At 45.2% G+C, this 15,005-nt stretch overlaps 1 protein-coding gene across 9 annotated transcripts in view; it reads left to right on the forward strand.

The window, feature by feature from the left end:
• Positions 1 to 15,005, forward strand: part of DOCK9 (dedicator of cytokinesis 9) — a 236,581-nt gene that overhangs the window by 115,282 nt on the left and 106,294 nt on the right. For all 9 annotated transcript variants that reach the window (XM_054701555.1, XM_054701556.1, XM_054701557.1 and 6 more), the window contains exons 3-7: positions 5,695 to 5,784; positions 9,147 to 9,229; positions 10,858 to 10,927; positions 12,920 to 13,015; positions 13,993 to 14,127. In XM_054701555.1, coding sequence (XP_054557530.1) covers positions 5,695 to 5,784; positions 9,147 to 9,229; positions 10,858 to 10,927; positions 12,920 to 13,015; positions 13,993 to 14,127 — 474 coding nt within the window. The remainder of the gene's footprint in view (positions 1 to 5,694; positions 5,785 to 9,146; positions 9,230 to 10,857; positions 10,928 to 12,919; positions 13,016 to 13,992; positions 14,128 to 15,005) is intronic.

The raw sequence follows: 15,005 nt of genomic DNA on the forward strand, positions 1-15,005 counted from the left end.
ATCAAAGCTGGTCAGGAAAGGTCTCACATCATCCTGAGTTAGTCTTTATTTTGGAGGTGGTCAGGTGTCGCTGGGGTCTTAGCTGTGGCAGGGTGCTCTCAGAGTTGCTTAGGAAGATGCCGGTGGTGCAGAGAAGGGATTAAATGGTGGGTCGAGGGAGGTGGCCTGCCAGGTGGGGGGCGCTGCGCTGTGGCTCCTGCGTTGCCATGGGAATGTGCACACAGGAAGCCGCTGGTGACAGCTTAGTGACCAGAGATGGACAGTTAAGGATGGGCGCCTGGGACGTGTGCCAACGCCAGTGAAGAGAAGCTGCTAGGGAGAGGCAAGAGCTGCCCGCTCCTCTGCCCGGGTTCACTATTCCTTGAGAGTTGTTTATTTGCTGCATCTCTCCAGAAACCTAAATGCATTTCCCTTTCCCAACCCTTGTCTTGGCCTAGGCTTCGTTCATTTTCTTAATTATTAGTGAATTAAGCATGGACAGGCTTCAAGAAACTGCTGCCGTGAACTTGGATATGTCTGACTGCAATAGCTCACAGTGGTCTACCGCCAAGGTGTGATTATAGAGGGCTTGGGGGAGACCTGTACAGTTCCATCCCAGCCTCGCTGGGCACTGAGTCCTCTCCAAAGCCAGTCATCCGCTCGAGACCCAATGCCTCTGCTGGGCATTTGGAAAGTTCTGTCACCACAGTGCTCAGTAAACCCCAGCAATTCCCAGCGTTGACACTCTGGTCCAGAATATTTGCTGTAGACACAAATGCATCCACAGCATGTTGCCAACAGTTGCCAGAGGGACCTAACTCCACAGACACGTGAGGTGCCTGCGGTCTGGCTCAGGCCTAGAGACACAAGGTCCAGCAGATCCCTCCGTCCACCTCCCCAGGAGGATCCACTGAGGTGTGCAGGGTCTGAAGATGACAAAGCCACACCCAGCAGATTTTTAAGTATGAACGAGTCCAAATCAATCACTCAATTTTGTTGCCATGAGCTCAGTGCAATGATTCTCTGTAGTCAGTTCTTGACCACACACGTAGACATTAGCTGGCAAAAAAACGAATACGTGAAAACAATGGTAGGTAAATAGGTTGATGTCTTACCTAGTGCCCGTGACGCTGGCTGTTACTAACTTAGACAACAGGGTCTCTGCTCTGCTCACTTCATGTCAGTGTTTATCCATTTGGCTCGGGAACTGTCGACCGTGAAGTGCAGTAACAGTCAGTCCTGGGCTTGCTGGTTTGTGAGACAGCCGGGCCAGGCCCAAGGACACCTGCCCAGGAAAAACTCTTCCTGCGCCACCTGGCTTTGCTTTTGGGCATGGCCATGTCCGAGTTCCAACTCTCGCCCTACTCCAGGGCTGCCCATCTCCTGGCAGATCCAGCTACCACTTGGCCAATACTTGTAAAGATCTGAAGGGATAGTTCTACTAAGTAAGCAAAAATGAACACACAAGCATGCACACAAGCACAGATGTACCCCACAGACTACAGAGGATGCCTGCCAAGCCGAGACCCACCCCTTCTGGGCCCAAAGACAGCTTCAAGTTGACCAGGCCCTGACCTGCCAGGTTTCTCTGTCTGGCAGGTGGTTGGCAGACGTTAGGGCCAGTCTTAGAGGTCAGACAGCAGGTGCCCAGGGAGTGTCCCTGCACCCCTTCTTTCTGCAGCCCCAAGCCCACTGACCTCTGGAAGCAGCCTAACCCCCCGCATATCACTCAGTCTGGGCTGGTGCACTGGCCTGGCCTCTCCTCTTTTGCTTAGGACACCCGGGCTGTCTTGTCCTGTTTCAAAGCCCGCGCTCCTTCTGGGCTGCCCTTGATGTTTGTTTTTCTGTCTGGGGGAGGACACGCTGGCCTGTGCTTCTTGGAACATCTGTGGCCCATCAGCACAGCTGGCTGGGGCACAGCCCACCCACTCTCTGGGATAGTGTCTGCAACTCATTGTTCACCGGGCCCAGGGGAGGGCTGGGCCTTTTGTTTCAGTCTCTTCATTAAAATCCTATAACATAGGAAATTTTTAACAGCCAGTGGATATGCATGCTTCCCACCAGGCATAAAGAGGCTGGTTTTGTTATAGTTTAACGCCCATCGTAAAATTAAAAAATCCAGTGTCACGTGAGCTCAGAGGCCTGGGAAAATAAAGGTGACATAAAAGCCGTTGTTAATACTTACACCTTTTTTTATTTAAGTCTAGATAGTGAATCTTTCCTTGTTTTAATCCAACAATTCCTTTCCTTAAATAAACAAAGTGGGGCAGTAGGATTACGCAGCAAAACAGACACAGTTTCCATCTTTTTTCTGGACGTGTCTTATGTTTTAGTTTCTCACAAAGCGACTCATAGCACTCAGTTAAGAAAACATTTGGGAGAGACTTAGAACTATGGAACTTTTAAACTACAAAGTGAACCTGGAGAGCCAAACAGGCTATTTCCTGGATGTGGAAAGTTAAACCTTTCACCCCACACCACACAGCTAAGGGGAGGCAGAGCTCAGGCGAGAACTCGGGTTTCCTGGCGCCTGATTCAAACCTCTTTCCAGGGTCTCTTCTCAAATTCTTCCTTAGGAAGTTGAGTTAAATCCCATGCTTCAATCCTTGTTTGTGGGTTGAAACATGAGCTTCTTAGCTCCCCGGATCAGTGGGTCAAGGAGCATTTTTCAGGCACTGGTGCAGGGAGACTGAGTCCTGGCCAGGTTGGGGTCCAGAACTTCACTAGGAGAAAAGGATTCCAAGGTGAAGCCTAAGAAACAGAGCCCAGCAGGCCCTCAGGATGGAGCAGTGGGGGAGGAAGCCAGGGCAGAGAGCACCAGGAAGTTCTACTGTTGGCCCAGGTGAGGACACCTGTCCTTCGGTCTGTCTGTCCCCTGCCCACCTGGGCTGAGCTTCCTGACTGGGCTTATGGCTGCTCAAGTGACCTTATAAGGAAGCAAAAGAAAGCAAACATTTTAAAATGAAAAAAGGATCGCTGTGAAGTTTGTTATTCTAAACTAAGCTTGCAGATAGTTTGCTTTTTCTTTTTATATTTGGTTCTGGGGGCAACTGATTCCATTAAAATAAAAAAAGGTACCACACAGGTTGACCTGGGACTCCCAGGTCTTTGGGTCACTATAGAAACCCTTTGGTTGAGGACTTCACCCTTTTTTCTTCATGTTATCAGTCCCAAGCTATCCCTTTCAATCATTTCTATAAGGTTTGGAATCTCCTGATAAGATTCCTGTCCATGCTTGTCCAGGGTACTTAGGATTTCTCTCTGTCTTTTGACACATTTAACCCAAGTAATGGTACTGATCAAAAGGAATTTAGACTGTTACAGTAGCTAGACAAGAACTATATTTTTAATTTGTGTTTTTTGCTGTGAGGGTCCTATCCCACTGGTTGTGTGAGATGCTGGCTGTGTCAAGATTCAACTTGCAGATCTCATGGTGCTTCCTACTGTAACAGCGTTTCTTCTCCCTATTGCAAATATAGAAATTTCCATTGTAGAAAGCTACTGAGCTGTCTTAGTTGAGTGGAAATAATTTATTTCCAAGCAAAAGAATGGGACTGATATTCTTTGACTGCCTACCATGATATTGACTTATAGAAAGGGACTACAGACTCATCTTTTAACAGGAATATGATTTTAACTTAAAGAAAAGTAGAAAAGAATACCACAATCTTGAGGGAAAAAAAGTTAAGCTGATTTTTGGAGAAGAGCTGTCATGTTTGTTGAGTATAAATCTCTTGATATTGATTTGGACTCTGTTATATGCCAGATAATAAAATACAGAAATTTAATGTAAATCGATTTGACTTATAGTATTACCTAGATGTCACTTTAATACATAAAATCTATGGAGAAATTAAAGTAGAGCATTCACTTATGGTATAGTTTTCACTTGTCAATTTTTATAATGGACCAGAGAACTTTTTGTAATAATAGAAAAAATATATATATGCAGGTAATGGATGGCTATTGAGTGGTTCCTATTTATACCTCCATTGACTGTTTTACTCATTCATTCCTGAAACTTTTATTGAGTACTTAGCACAAAGATACAAGTAGGAAGACAGAGCTGCTGTCCTTAAAGGAATCCACAGTCTGGTAAGAGAAGGACATATGTTTGCATATGATCGGTCATAAACTCCGACCTAATATTCTGGTATTGACGAGTGATAGTAAACACCTGGATGATTGGTTTCATTATGTCCTGTGCTATCCTATCTGTGAAAAGTCAGGCCTCTCTTTAGTGATTAAAGTTGTTTTATTTTTAAAGCAAGAGCATAATAACACTGATTCATGAGAATAGAAAAGATCCGTTTCCTATTATTTTTTTCTCACCTTAAAGGGTGTTTGGAAAAGTGTCAAATAATTAAACTTTCCTGAGTTCGTAATTCCATTGGGAAGACTTGGTAATAAATGTTCTTTCTTCCTTGTGCTGTGATGGAAAGTGGCTGGAAATGACCCTATTAATCCTATTTCTTGATATGAGCCATTTCAGAGAACTAAAAGTATGATTATTAGTTTCAGAAACTTTGATAGACCCAAATAGATCAAAATAAGGTTACAGGAAGTAGGGATATAGAATGCACCTTCTTTTTTTTTTTTTAAAGATTTATTTATTTATGCATATAAGAACTGGGGTGTAAGCCAGAGGTGCTGTGGGTGAGAGGATTCACCAGAAAGAGTGGGGAGCAAAACAGGCAGATCTACTGAAATACACTGCTGAAGGAAGCAGCAGGTGAGGCAGGAGAGGTCTGCTGGGCCATGTGGGCTGCTCCCTGGCCAGCAGGGGATCGAACGTGGGGATCCCATGTGCTGCAGTGGCTGGCGATAGCTTGATAGCATTGTGTTTAACCCCTGCGCCACCAGAGAGGCCCTAGAATGCACCTTCTTTTAAGCACACGTAGTTTCATAAACAATTCCTCTTTACTGGTACACTTGCTTGGTAACAGTTTTGACGGTCTCTGCTGTAATCTATGTGTTGCTTTGCAGCTTGTTGAATAGATGCCGTTCTTCCCTGCTTACTAGCACCTACCTGTGTTTGTCATGGGAGCAAGAGTGTGATCAGGGTCACCTGGTGTGGTATTCAAAAGAAGCCAGACTCAGCCTAAAAGCTAAAGGAATTAATAATTCACCTTTGAAGGACAAGTACAGAATACTTGTTTTTAATAAGATAGAGGTGTATGACCTTGAAAAAAACCGATATTTTATGCATCTGTAAATGGGAAAAATAATATCTACTTTGTGAGGTTGGTGTATTAATTAATATGGAAACTTGCTTAAAACAGCTTAATTTTTTATAATTGCCCCAAATTATTAATTTCTCTGCTATCTAAATTTTGGAAATAGAGCTCACCCATGTCTCATGGATGTCTAGTATTTATCTACCTTTCTAGAAAGGCAACTTCTCAATAACCTGATTCTTAGTGATAAAGACATCTTTTTAACACACACAGATGTACACGTGTGCACACATGCACATGGGCAGTGAAGGCCAGTAAAGGCCTTCAGAAAGAGGCTCTGCCCTATCTGGGGAGCAGGAAGGCTCTTTGGAGGGAGGAGGGGTCACTGGGTCCCAGATCCCACAAGAGGCAGGAGCCATTGTCCTACGTGGCAACCGAAGCTGGAGAGGGGAAGCTGCACCTGCTGGTAAGACCGATGACCCTGGGTGGCGCTGTGCCATCTTCCTTAACCAATCCCTTCCTGTGCTTTCCTCCGCAGACGGCCATCCTGAGGAGGCAGGGCCGCTACAGATGCTCCACGGTCCCCGCGAAGGCTCAGGAGGAGGCGCAGAGCTTGTTTGTTACAGAGGTAATGTACCTTTTCTACAGCAATTTACATGTCATCTTAAAGTCATTTTTCTTGACTCGTCCCACCCCCTTCAATTTCAATGAAAGTGTCAGAGAGACAATTCCCTGTTAATGATGGAGTTAAATTATGGGGACTGTGGGACTTGGGCAGAAATGTCAGCAGGGATAGTTTCTGATGACAAGACATGAGTTCTGCAGAATTTATCTCATTGGGTTGGAATAAAGGGTAACTTGTATGAATGAACTCACTGGAAAGCTCTGGCAGAGGCTTCGTTATTGATGCTGTTTTGAATGGAGACACAGCACACGCATTTGTGTATTCATTGGCTTCGTTTATACGTGTGCACTTGGAAATTAGTTTCAAGACTGGGTCTATCCAGGAAGTGCCAGGTGATAATGAGCAGAGCCAGACTATCCCAATCAATGTCTGATTATTACTACTCTTGTCTGAACATGACAATTATCTTGAGGAGGAAAGAGAAATTATTGCATCTATGTTGCTTGTTTTTCTTCCACCTTGGAGATTCTTGTTTCTTCCTCCAGGTAGAAGGTAGGTATGAAGTAATGATATGTTTTAATTTTGTTCCTTGAAATACTCCTTTATTTAGCAATAAAGTATTTTTATCTCCACTTTTCTGGCTGATATTTAGATGATTAGTATGCTCTTCAGTAACCTTGCTGGCTATGAGAAAGTTATGCTTTAATAAGTGAAAACCAATGAAAAGAACAACTTTTGTTTCCATTGAGATTTTTGAAAAATTTTATATGAATTTAAATTTTAAAAATTTTGTTCTCTCACTTTCCTGAAACGATTACTTCTCGTCTTACCTCCCTTGCAATGATATTACATTGTAAAATTAATTCCAAACAAATACAGCCAGTTGTGCTTATAGAGTATTAAATTGTTATTCTAAAGGAAGATGCAGGCAACCCCCCACCCTAAAAAAAAATCTGTTTTTGTGAATGGAGTTACGTTGCAGCATAGCCACGCCCCTTCACCTGTGTGTTACCTGTGGCCACTTTCACGTGACAAATCAGGGCTGCGTAGCTGCAACAGCTGCAACAGTAGCCTCTCCCTCAAAGCTGGGGATATTTACTATTTGGTGTTTTGCTGAAAAATGTGCAAACTCCTATTTTAAAGCACAAGCAAAGTTATTAATTAGTAATTCAAGTCTCCCAATTGATTAAAAATTGTGGGTTTTTGAGGGCCAGCTTTCCATGAAGTTCTTAAATCACTGCAGGTTGTGCAATCAGTTTCATCCTACGATGCCTGAGCCAGCAGAGCCAAACCTCTTGGGACCTTTCCACTAGGGTGGAGCGGACCAGCACTTCCTCTCTATCCTCTGGTCCAGAGGAGAATGACCTAATGCTTTGAAAAAACAACAACTTCAGAAACTTTTCAGTTTAATTTCAAAATATTATTGAATTTCAGAAGATAGAAAGGTCAGACATGAAATCAGCCAGTGAGGTCCTTGACTTTTTGGAGCTACAGCTCTCTAGCTACTGATTTCCGATGAATCCATGATCTCCCAGGCTTTCTGCCCCCCTGAGGGTGAGGGTGGCTTGCCTCATTCTGCGCTTCTGCCTTGGGATTTAGCTGGTGCCATGTGAACCTTTAGCAGTGGCTTATTAAAGCACTGAATCTGGATTCTGAACTGGCTAACTATGTTTTTTTTTTTTTTTCTTTTTTGAAGTTCTTTATTTAAAATATTTAAAAGTTATAATTATCTTTCTAACCCATTTTGCCTAAGATATTAAAAATCTGAGTATTTGGGTGTTCTATTCATAAATGCACTGATTATATATGTCCCTGCTTATTTATTTTTTTAATGGGGCAGGTACATTTTATACATCAGAGTGGTTGTAACTTCAGGCAAGAAACTGGTGGCACCGCTTTAGTTGCAGGGTTTGGTGAAGGAACACCAGAGCTGCTGCTGTTTCTGATTTGGCTTCAGAACAAAGACAATAGGGCCATGTCCACAAGAGTGAGTCACGCGCACTCAGACTTAACTTAGCTGAGCTAATAGACCAGGGACAATAGTGGGAGAATCCAAACCTACAGATAGTTTTGAAATCATGCTGGTTTTGGAATGTAATTTTGAATGTGGCTGTCTGGTGTTCTAATTGTAAAAAAGATGTTGTGGAAAAACTTTTACAGCAACTGGAAGAATAAGAGTGTTTACAATAATTGGTAACTGCATAGCAAAGAAATTGAAAATTGTGCAGCTTCCACCTCTTTCTTTGCTCTTATCCCTTCGCTATTTATTGTTTCACTTCTAGAATATAACAAAAACCTTGCACTGCCTTCCCTTTATAACCTGGCCAGTTAAGTGCTTACCTTAGAGCCTGGCAGGAAGGAAGCACTTACTGGTGTTGCTGTAATTATGTTTGTGACTTCAAGGATGGAGAGGACTTAGCTGCGAGTCCTGGGCTGGGCTATGAAATAGGTTAAAAGGCTGGCAGGTAAACGTTGACCTGAAGTGAGCAGATCAGAGACTGTTCTTGAAGATAGTAACAGCCAGAGTGAAGGGCATGAGGTGGGACATCAGCGTATTTATCTACCCATGTTTTCACACATTAATTTTTTGAGTGATGTCTACCATCGTGTGATCTAGAACTGATTATACAGAGAATCATTGACCTAAACTCCTGGTAATGAAATCGAAGGATGGATGTGGGCCTGTGATGCTCCATGCGCCGCTTGGAGGGGCCCCAGGAGCTCTTTCCGGGCAGAATGGAGGGCTGCAGGCTGGGCCTTGAGACTGTCAGGTGGGGAGGTGGCTGAATGCAGCTCAGCACAGCCCCCCTGGTGTGGGCCCCCCTGCTCAGTGCCTCCTGTTCACTGTGTACGTGCACCCCTGGAGAGAGGTGCTGGTGCCTCTGAGAATTGGAATATAAATGTTCCCTCTGCATCACCTCACTCTGTGCCTTAGAAATGGAATGAACATGTGAGGGCAGATTAATTTCAGCTAACAGAGCAAGTTGCGATCTGAGTGAACAGCACTGAAGGGTCTTCTGGTTCACACTTGCCATTCACTTTCATGTTCTAGTAAAAACCGCATGCCTCCCTAAGACAAAGTGCTTTTAAGTCAGAAATAGCACATTGTGTAAAATCTGTTCTCAGATCGAGAATGATAGAAACTTGAAGAGCTTCTTCTCCCAAGGGGGGTATTTCAGTGGTTCTTAAGTTTCACAGGGATGTCTGGTGCTGGAATTTCAGACATGGGTGGGTTGGGGAGAGAAATGTTTTTGATGTTTGTGTGGTTGTGCCTTCTTGAACCCAAATGTTCCCTTAAAGTCTTCACGATTCATTTTTCTTTTCCTCTTCTACCCTCTATTTTTTCAATCCCCTCCCCCTCATAGTGCATCAAAACCTACAACTCTGACTGGCATCTTGTCAACTACAAATATGAAGATTATTCAGAGGAATTTCGCCAGCTTCCCAAGTGAGTAAATGGTCAGACCACACAAGGCGGGCACATACAGGGGAAATTCCTTCTTCTTGAAATACTTAAGGAGCCAAATAACTGCATTTGCAGCCAGAGTAACTGGAAGACAGGCTGTGGATGGCTGCGGTACGTGGGTACCGGCTGTTTAGAGGGCGTTTGACAATCCAACCTGGCCTATGTGTGGGGTGGGGTGGGCGGGGTCGGTCGGTGGTATAAACACATGGCTGGTTTGATTATGCCCAGTGCATCTTTTCAGGGCACATTTGCAAAAACCCAAACAGGTGAGTTTTTTTTTTCAGTGAGAAATAGAAAACTAAGAAAATGCAGGTGCACTGAACTATGCGAGTGTGTTTTGTCTTAAAAATAACATCTTGAGCAGTCCGAAGGAATCAATTTTATGTTGAAAATGTAAATCAGAGAACATGCATTTCCCCCAGCGAAGGTCTTTACCGCTGTTGAAGTATTAAGCCATGCTGGAAAACCACAGAAGCAAGTGCGCTTAGCCTGATTCGCGGTGGTAACGTGAGCCAGGACCAGGTAGATCTGACCCGGAGATCTCTCATAAAACCGTGCGTCCTGAGATGATGGTGTTGGCACATCGAGAGTTGGTTATGAAAATCGGAAGCAAATGACAGTGCTTCCAAAGTAACTCTCGCCTAGTGGAAATTTGACTTGAGACTCTGAGTATGATCTCGTGCTGGCTGCGGCTCCACGTTTGGAACTATTCACGCTATTCTCAGAGGACCGGGCTGTTTGTTTCTGCTGTTTGTGTGGTTCCACCACGCCTCGGGAGTGTTCAGCCAGCTTCCCCGTCGCCTCTTTTTAAACCTCAGCCGAGAACACACCCTTCCAGCATTATCTTCTCCAGATGGGTTGCTCTCCAGTTCTGCATTCACCCAGTACCCCCCTGGGCATTTTTGAATTCTCCCCATGGGATCAAATTAGCTTGGCTTCACTGAGAGCCTCCTTCAGGCTATTCTCGAGGCTGCAAGGAACAGGCTGAGGTGGAGGGCGCTGGATGTACAACACGCCGTTACTGCTGGTTTGGTCATTAAAAAGAGTTTTCATTTATGATGAGAATAAAAGGGGAAATGAAGAACTTTCTCGGTGAGGCCTCAGTTTCTTCATCTACTAAATGTTCTTAACAATGGTCCCCACCCTACGAAGGAGCACAGGGCACCACACAGGCGAGGCCCGCATCACCGAGCCCAGCACATAATAGCTGTTTAAGAAACGCTGGTGCAAGTGCGGCTGTGTCGAAGTTGCTGATGCCATCACTGGCACATCTGGCTCCAGTCCATTAAGATGCTTTGGTCCCATATTCCCTATTCTCTCATAAACTTAACATTAAAGGTTATTCCGCCCGAGTCTTGGTGGTCCATAAACACTCCCATTTTAATGGACCTGATTCCCAACAAGACACGCCACCTCTTCTTCCTAGCTTTTGGAGGCTCTCTGACTAAGGCCCATCTGCTTTGACAAATAAGTCTGGGATTGTTCTTTACCTAGTGGCCCACCTTCTGGCTTGTTAAATGCTGTTTCTCTGATGGGGGAAGAAATGTACTGTCTCTTCAGGGGATATTAACTAGGTAATTATAAAAGGAGTTTCTTTCTTCTTTTTAAAGCAAAGTGGTCAAGTTGGATAAACTTCCAGTTCATGTCTATGAAGTGGATGAGGAGGTCGACAAAGACGAGGTAGGACCCCGGCTCCCAGTTGAAAAATTGATTTATTTTGCAGGCGTGGAAGAGTAATTAGAAAATGATCAACATGTAACTGAACCAAGAATTGGATGTTCCTTGAAACAGAGCAAGAATTTTGAAAGGACTATTGTTTGAATGCTTGCAGTGAGGTCTCTGTTTCAACTTGACTATTGAGCATGGCATGTTCTGGGCCTGTTTATTTGTTCTGAGAGCATTTTCAAAGGCCAGGATAAGATTTGGCTAGTGTTAGAAGAGATCAAGATTACTTAGACCTTCAGTTTAGGAAGTTTTATTTTTTTAAGATTTATTTATTTATGCATACAAGAACTGGGGTACAGGCCAGAGGTGTGGGCAGTTAGAGAATTCACCAGAGACAGAGTGGGGAACAGAACAGGCAGACTGACTGAAATACACTGCTGAGGGGAGCAGCAGGGAGACAGGAGAGGTCTGCTGTGCCATGTGGGTCAGCTCCCTGGCCGGGGATCGAACTCAAATTGCAGAGACTGAGGACTGCTTCAAAGTGCTGTGCTTAACCCCTTGCACCACCAGGGAGGCCCCAGTTTAGGAAGTTTTTCAACAGGATATCTTGAAACAAACTGGCAACCAGTAGATTTTAGATGACTTTCTCCAGTGAGGGCTTCAAAGAAGCATATTGTACCCTGATTTGAACATGTTCAGGCCTCAACAACCGGAGAGATGATTATGTCTAGAGATGTGGGTGAAGAGAACAGAGCATTAAAGTGACCCCTTCACTGAGCAAGGTGGAACTAATGAAAAGTTAGTGCCCCTTCCCTGTAGTTCTCATATCTCTCCTACTCAGCTCTGTGAGCTCTGTGGGCGCCACTGTGAGTTCAGGGATTTTATTTCCAACTCCCTCCCCCCAAATCGTCAGCTAAATTATAACTGCGGGAACGTGTGAGTGCTCATCATGTTCCCAGTAGCAAATTATTTTAGAAACCACTTTTAAAGAAATTCTGGGAAGAGCAAGTGGCCATTCAAAATGAGAAACAAGATATTAAGAACTTGATGCTGATGAATAGTAAAAAGAGGACTGTTTGGAATCTTGCATGGAAAGACACAATGAAGTGTAAAATCCTTACTGATTAATAGTAATAATACATCCCATTATTAATATTACGATGGTCTAAAGCAGAGCATAACTGGCTCTTTCCACACTGCTCTGCTTGATCACCAAGCTGAGAGTTGTAATTAGAGGCTAACCCATGAGCTGGTCACTTCCCCGCTGTCTGGCCCTCCCTCCCCACTGTACCTACTAAAATGTACATGGGGCACAGCCTTCAGGATGCAAAGAATCACAGGGAGTAGTCTTGGGGCATGGGGAGGGCATGCTGGGTTGTGCATTTGCGTGTATATATCTCATCTGTCTGTTTATTATTACCTATAGAATTATATTCCCTAATTTTACCAGCAGCTGGCACCTTCATGCCGTCTCCTTAAGCCCAGATGAGGTCAGGACTTCATCTCTTTACTTTACTGGCTGTTTTACTTGTCCTGTCTCACTCTCGTTCCTCCTGTCTCTCTTTCCAGAATTTTCTCTCCTCTCTCTCTTGCCTTCCACTTCCTTCCTTTCTTTAGTCACCTCTCCCTGAACCAAGCCTCTGGGAAGTTTTCCAGGAATTTGCTTTTGTCCCTCCAACTAGAGATGGGAGTGTAATTTGAAAACATTTTTCCTGAAACCAGGCGAGACCTTACAGCTTGAGTGGGCAGTTGCGGTATGTGTGCTGTGTGGCTCATTAAACACTTGAAAACAAAGAGCTGGGCTGGAACCAGCTTTCATTTTAATGGAGAAGCATTTTCAGAGAATTAGGCTGCTGCTGTCTTTGATTCTTGAGTGGACTCTAAATTGGCTCGTGGGTGTGAGGGTCAGGTGGCGACATTGACCCCGGAGGAGTGATTTTCCTATTGACCAAGCTCATAGCACACAGCCTGGGTCAGCCATAACCGCCGTGTTTCTTTCTCTCCCAGGATGCTGCCTCCCTGGGCTCGCAGAAGGGCGGCATCACGAAGCATGGGTGGCTTTACAAAGGCAACATGAACAGCGCAATAAGCGTGACCATGAGGGTAAGAGTCCAGCGCCCTGCTTTTGCCTCTCCTAACCCCTGTTGCTATAGCTCTTGAGACTAAAGATCAGGAGGAGTAGGCATGCTGTTTTCCTGACAAAGGTGACTTTGTCTGGTTAGGCCATCTCCCTGGTCTTGCCTGGCCAAGGGTATGGCTCCTTCCACCCATGTGCCCTCGTCACCCTCTGGCCATGCACCAGCAAGCCCAGATCACCGCGGGCTGGTGTGAAGGTGCAGTCACGGCTGCAACTTGTCCCTGCATCACCTGCAGAGGGGGTGCTTGTTCCCTAGGGGCTGAACTGCAGTACTTTCGTGGAGGTTGATGACACAGTCGAGTGAAAAAAAAATGAGAACCAACAGGACAGTGATTGCATTGGGAGAGGGTGCAAGGAGATTAGTAAAGCCAGTAGCAAGGGCTCTGCAGGAGCAGAGGAGTAGGAGGGACCATGATAAAGAGGACAGAAACAGCGTGGAGGAGAGGCTGATGAGCAGGAGGGAAGCCCTGCATCAGGGGAAAGACAGCATCGTGGTGTGCTGGAAATGACTCCAAGTCACCCGGGTTGGGGTGCTGCTCCTCTGCCATGTGAGCAGGAAACACCAGGGTGTGAGCAACTTTCCTTCCCTCTGTGCTGCAGCCCTAATTGGTGCTCCTGGCACTGCTTCGGGTGGTTACATAAAATCTCAAATTCTCTGGGTGAGCTAAAGGGCTGGTAGGTGGGAAGAGACCCAAATCTCAAATTCTCTGGGCGAGCTAAAGGGCTGGTAGGTGGGAAGAGACCCAGCTCTTCAGAACCGAGATTCGGGCGATGATAAGGAGGGTGGCATCTCCTTCACCTACTTACCTGGCGTTGGCCAGGGCGCAACTTGCTTTGGGGGGCACTGAAATGGTTTGTGCTTGTGTTCAGTCTTGAGTTATCCATAGAGGTCGTGACTCTCTTCCTGCTGTAACGAAAGCTGTTGTGTGTGTTTTTCTCCCAGTCGTTTAAAAGACGGTTCTTCCACCTCATACAACTTGGTGATGGATCCTACAATTTGAATTTTTACAAAGATGAAAAGATCTCCAAGGAGCCGAAAGGATCAATATTTCTGGATTCCTGTATGGGTGTGGTTCAGGTAAACATGAGTTTTATCATCAAGTTTTCTAATCTATGAAAGCACTGCCTATGAATCAGCAGATTTAAGCAAACATGTCCAAAAATGAGAATATTTAACTTTAAAATGAGCAAAGTCTTGTCTTTTATCATTTTAGAAGGTGGCAGGTGGGTGGTAGATGAAGAATTGTGTTGGGTGGGCACGAGGCTCTTTGTGAGTCCGTGGTTCACAAGCTGGCTCAGCCGCTTCCCAGCTATAGGATCTAGGGTAGACTTACCTGAAGTTTCTTTTTTTTTTTTTTTAAGATTTATTTATTTATCTATACAAGCACTGGGTACAGTCAGAAGTGCGGGAGGGTGAGAGAATTCACCAGAGCCAGAGCGGGGAGCAGAACAGGCAGACTGACAAAGTACACTGCTGAAGGGAGCAGTTGGCGTGGCAGGAGAGGTCTGCGCGCCATGTGGGACCCTCACCGGTGGCTGGGCATCGAACCAGTGCTGCAGAGGCTGCGGGCAGCTATGCAGTCCAGCGCCCAGCCGCTGCGCCACCAGGGGAGGCCCTGAAGTTTCTTAATGTACAAAATTTGGGTGATGCTGATGTGTCCTCAGTTGGGTAAATGAGAGGATTGGGTGTGTTGAACTTGGAACAATTTGGGACACTTCTTAGCTTCTCAGTGATTTTTGCTGTTAGTCACCATCACTGGACTGTACAAGTAGTGTTTGGTCTTGAGATCGCAGCTCAGAGCCAGCCTGAGCTCACATCCCTGCCCTCCCCGCCACTTGTCAGCTCTGCGACCTTGGAGGTCCTCTGGAGCCTGTCTGCGCCTCTGTTTCCTCATTGGTTAAATAGGGAAAGTGACAATCCCGGATCTGGCTACTGAGAGGACTAATCAATGCATG

This window comes from Talpa occidentalis, unplaced genomic scaffold (assembly GCF_014898055.3).
Source record: "Talpa occidentalis isolate TD23 unplaced genomic scaffold, MPIMG_talOcc4v2.1 talOcc4.5, whole genome shotgun sequence".
Lineage (NCBI taxonomy): Eukaryota > Metazoa > Chordata > Mammalia > Eulipotyphla > Talpidae > Talpa > Talpa occidentalis.